This window comes from Sinocyclocheilus anshuiensis, unplaced genomic scaffold, assembly GCF_001515605.1.
Source record: "Sinocyclocheilus anshuiensis isolate Anshui unplaced genomic scaffold, SAMN03320099.WGS_v1.1 scaffold552, whole genome shotgun sequence".
NCBI lineage: Eukaryota > Metazoa > Chordata > Actinopteri > Cypriniformes > Cyprinidae > Sinocyclocheilus > Sinocyclocheilus anshuiensis.
The window spans coordinates 980,077-984,872 of record NW_015554362.1 but is presented as its reverse complement, the minus strand read 5'-3'; the positions used below and the strand labels follow the sequence as shown (position 1 = coordinate 984,872).

At 36.2% G+C, this 4,796-nt stretch overlaps 1 protein-coding gene across 1 annotated transcript in view; it reads left to right on the top strand.

Moving 5' to 3' along the window:
* LOC107671459 (CUB and sushi domain-containing protein 3-like) overlaps positions 1 to 4,796 on the top strand; it is a 292,685-nt gene that overhangs the window by 139,311 nt on the left and 148,578 nt on the right. The window contains exons 29-30 of the mRNA XM_016464380.1: positions 1,520 to 1,707; positions 2,024 to 2,218. Coding sequence (XP_016319866.1) covers positions 1,520 to 1,707; positions 2,024 to 2,218 — 383 coding nt within the window. The remainder of the gene's footprint in view (positions 1 to 1,519; positions 1,708 to 2,023; positions 2,219 to 4,796) is intronic.

Here is a 4,796-nt window from a genome sequence, read left to right as displayed (position 1 = left end):
ATGCATAATATGCATTACTGTTGCAGACCTGGGAAAATAAACAAATCTTCATAATGACATTAATACAGCCGTCTGCTCTCAATACAGTACTTAATGTGAAGTGGAGCATTTTCTGACTACATTTTCCCAAAGCATCACTGTGCCATTTATGTGCATTTTCCACCCACATCGGATGTTTCCACTTCATAACATTTCCCCCACCTGAAACATATACAGAAACAGAAAAGGCTCTTCAAAACATTTTCTGCCTCAGATGACCCAAAAGGTCTTTTAGGAAGATCACAGGCACAGATTTTAACAGCTTCAGCCGGGCTCACAGTGAAAACTGGATGGAGCTTGTGATGTTGTCAACAGGCACGTGATGAATTTTCATGTTTATAATAGGATGCTGCTTATTTTCTCTTTTCTGTTTTACAGCCTTCATACTTTATAAGCAATTTGCATTTCTAAACTGCAAAATTAAAACTTATTTTAACTAAAAATTCTTAAATCAAGATATATTTACTGTAGAATAACGAAATGACTTATAAGATAAGTCTTGTTTTCTGAAAATTGTATAATAATGAAATGAGTTTATGCTTAAAATATGTTTAATTTTCTTATTTTCAGATTTGTTTTCTTCTTGTTTTAAGCATAAATTCACTTCATTTTGACATATTTTTCAGAAAACAAGACGTAATGGCTCAAGACATTTTGCTTCTCAAGTAAATGTATCTTCATTTAAGAAAGTTTAGATATTTGTACTGGAAAACAAGAGAAAAAGAAAGAGAGAATAAGTTGTGTATATGAATTTGTGTATAAAGTGTATATGAAAATTTAAAAGGTTAAAAACAAGAAGAAAAATGACAAGATATTAAGTGTTGTTTTCTGAAAATTGTATTAGAATGAAGTGAATTTGTGCTTATATAATAAGAAAAAAGTATCTGCCCATGGGGTAAAAAAAAAGTCTTGTTTTTTTTCTTGTTTTAAGAATAATCCCACTCGATTTTAATACATTTGAAAGAAGACGACTTAATCTCTTAAATCATTTTCCTTATCAAGTAAATGTGTCTTGATTTAAGAATCTTTAGATATTTGTACTGGAAATCAAGACAAAAATACTAATAAATAAAGTCATTTTTTGCAGTGTAGAAATGCTAATAGTGATTGCTGTAAAACATGACAATTTAACAAGCTTCCTTCTTGACATCGCAAGCTCAATTCAGTTTTTCCTTCTGTACATAAAGATGTACAGAAGCAAAAATAATGTACAATAATGTACATGAAAACACCATATCTACCATCAAAAAGGTTTAAATGACTGTGTGCTGTATTCCTCCTCCTGTAGTTTTCTAAAATCTCACTTTTCGGTGCATTTTTTACCATCCCTTTTGTGTGCAATGATTTGCAATGACATGCTGACAGTATTTTCATTTGTGGTTGAACTAATCTTTCAGTAAAGTAAATTGCGTAGAAAAAAAGTCGATAGATCGCCATTTGCACTGTGTTTTGATCCTATACTGTGTTTGTCTTGTCTCAGTTTTAGCATTGAGCCCAACTATGACTTCTTGTACATCTATGATGGACCTCACAGCAACAGTCATCTGATCGGCACATTTCAAGACAGCAAGTTGCCTGAAAAGGTCGAAAGCAGCTCCAACATCATGCACATTGCCTTCCGCAGCGATGGATCCGTGAGCTACACGGGCTTCCATCTGGAATACAAAGGTAATTGCTCTTTTGTTTCGGCCTGGTGGTCAAAGAGCCCGAAAGGGACTGTTCTCGAACTGGATTTGTGCCCTTGAGCGATGCACTTATTGATTTTTATCGATTGAGGGCGAGTAAATGATGACAGAGTGTTCATATTTTGGTAAACGGCTCCTTTAGGACTGTCATGATATACAGTTTCAAGATGCTTGAGCGCAAACTGGAAAGTTTCAAAAGTTGACAGTGACTCACCGCTTGGCGTTTTTATCCCTTCAGATCTTTTCATCTTCTACAGCTTTATCATACGCCATATGTCTTGTGTTCCTCTCCCGTATAGCTAAACTGCGTGAGGCTTGTTTTGACCCGGGCAGCGTGATGAATGGCACTCGGTTGGGTAGAGACTATAAGCTGGGCTCCACTGTGACCTTCCACTGTGATCCAGGCTACCAGCTCCAGGGTTATTCCAGTCTCACCTGTGTCATGGGCGGCACCAACAGACCCGAGTGGAACAGAGCTCTGCCCAGCTGCCAAGGTACGCTCACGTTCCCATCTGTATTGTGTGTGAATATAAGAAGAACATCCCCTTACGACCCAAATAACTGCATCTATTTTTGGAGCTGTGTGGGATATGTCTGTTTGCATGTTTTTTCCTTGTGAATGATAGTCAGAATTTTACAGATCAACATGAGGGTGTTTACATGTACTCCATAACTTTTGAGAATGATCATTTGAAAAATACTTTTGCAAATAAATAAACCACATACTAGAAAACTGCCACGTGTTAGACCCTGAATAAGATGTCAGAAAAGGGCAAAATCGAGGTGTGATGACCTTTCGCTGATAAACGAACATCATTTAAAGCATTTATGTGACCTTACACGTCAGCTGATTAGGTGTAATCACAGTAAGATGTGCATGTGAACTTTCAATGAGTGTCAACAAAACCCTGATAATAACTATCAAAAATCACCTCATTATAAGAGTCTGGTTTATGAGTTTAGAAGCAAATCAATAAACCCACAGAAACAAGAAGGTACAATTTTTCTTTACGGTGAAGTTGCATAATCTGAAATATTTCTGTATGTAGAAAGGAGCTTGATTTTGTTTATTTGATAAGTTATTTCAGGGGCGGAGCTAGTCGATACATTTTGATGAAAGAATATGGGGGGAAAAAAATAATTTTATGTGGAATAATGTGCACTAATGAATCATTCTTAATAACACCAGTGATGTATATTATGTTAAATCGGGACAATTTTGATTTCATGTTGATTTAAAATGTAATACGAAATGCGCACATTGAATAAACATTGAAAACACACACACACATACACATTAGGGTTGGGCCGATAGACGATGCCATCGTCCATCGCCAATGGCTGATAGACATCACAATGTTGAGCCGGCATCGTGACCCCCCCCCCACTCCCCCCACATCCCAATACCGTGTTCGGAAAAAATGACGTGTAGGCGGAACCCCTAAAGGGAATAAATACGAGATGGGAGGAAAATATATATTTCAATATTTTTCCTCGCAGTAATATAATTGGGTAATTATACTACATATATATTTCGGCATCAGGGAGCCGCTATTATACCTGGCATTGAAACTGGCATTGTACTTTTCAATGCATGATCGCTTTTAGTTTAACTTTTTTCACTTTCGAGATTCGCAATTGCACATACTCTGTTTATACTATGGAGCGGCAGTACTTACCAGACATTTTACAAGATTATATGTTTCAGTGGTACTGAGGATCTGTAAATCATTCGCCATGGTCCTCAGTCATCTCTCCTTACTCTGTTTATGTGGTAAGTGAAATTTTATGTACTATAATGTAACAGGCAACCGTTACACCGTGCCTACACCGGACGCAACAGTTGTCGTGTCACGCCGCGTCGCATCAGCTAAAGTCTGTCTACACTGGACGCAGGGTTGCCAGGTTTTCACAGCATATTTGTTAAAATGCGTTATTTGTTTTCTGTGCCTTTCTGAATACGGATTCACACTTTGGGCACATCCCCCACCCACAATGTCATCGTCCATCGCGATGTTTCACTGTAGACATCGTCCAATGCCAATTTTGTAGGCATCGCCCAGCCCTAACACACACACACACACACACACACACACACAGCATTTGCATGTAGAACTAAATTGAGGTAACATGCTTAAATTTCAAGGTAGATGTATATTCATTGGGTTTGTTAATCATTTACAAGGTTCCACAGGTAATATTATATTGTTTAAGGGTTTTCTTGTTATATTTCCTGATTTTAGAATGATTTTGACAATTGATTGGATCCAGTGGTTTTCATTTAATTTAATTTTAGTTACAAAATTTAATTTTAATGTAATTTTAACTATAAAACTAATAAAACATTTTTTTCAATAATTGAAATAAGGCTGAAATAAATTATAAATATTAAAAGAAAAAAAGAAAAAATATAAATGAAAAAGAAATCTTGCCTTAGCAACTAATTGAAATAAGTTTAAGTACTAAAATTGCTCAAATTAAAAGTTATATAGAAATATACAAAAAGAAAATTAATAAAAATGAAAAAAATCACATACAATTAAAAACTGAAACTATACAAATAAAAGCAAATTCAAAATAGCAAATCCTATAATAATATATTAATAATACTAAAATAACACTGATTGGATTGTGAAAAATTGGCATTACATACTATATACTGAAGTCAAGTGACTGGATGGGAGGAAGAGTCAAAAATCAAGGCATGTCATGTAGGTTTTATCTTAAATTTATGACATTTTTTAGATGAGATATTACTATTTAAGATGTTTGCATGATAGTGCACATTGTCAGATTATTATTTGTGAGTAAGGTCTTTCAGACCAGTATTTGTTCTCTGTGCAAACAGAACGTCTCAGGTTACTTATGTAACCATGGTTCCCTGAGTAGGGAACGAGACACTGCGTCCTCTAGGGGTCGCTATGGGTTCGAACTGCGTCCTCTAGGGGTCGCTATGGGGAACGATATACCCACGCCACCATGCTGAGGGGAGTGCACGCCAGAACCATGGCGAGCACTAAGCACCAACTCTACCATATTGTTATGAGAGTTGCCCCTGGGACGTTAGAAGGC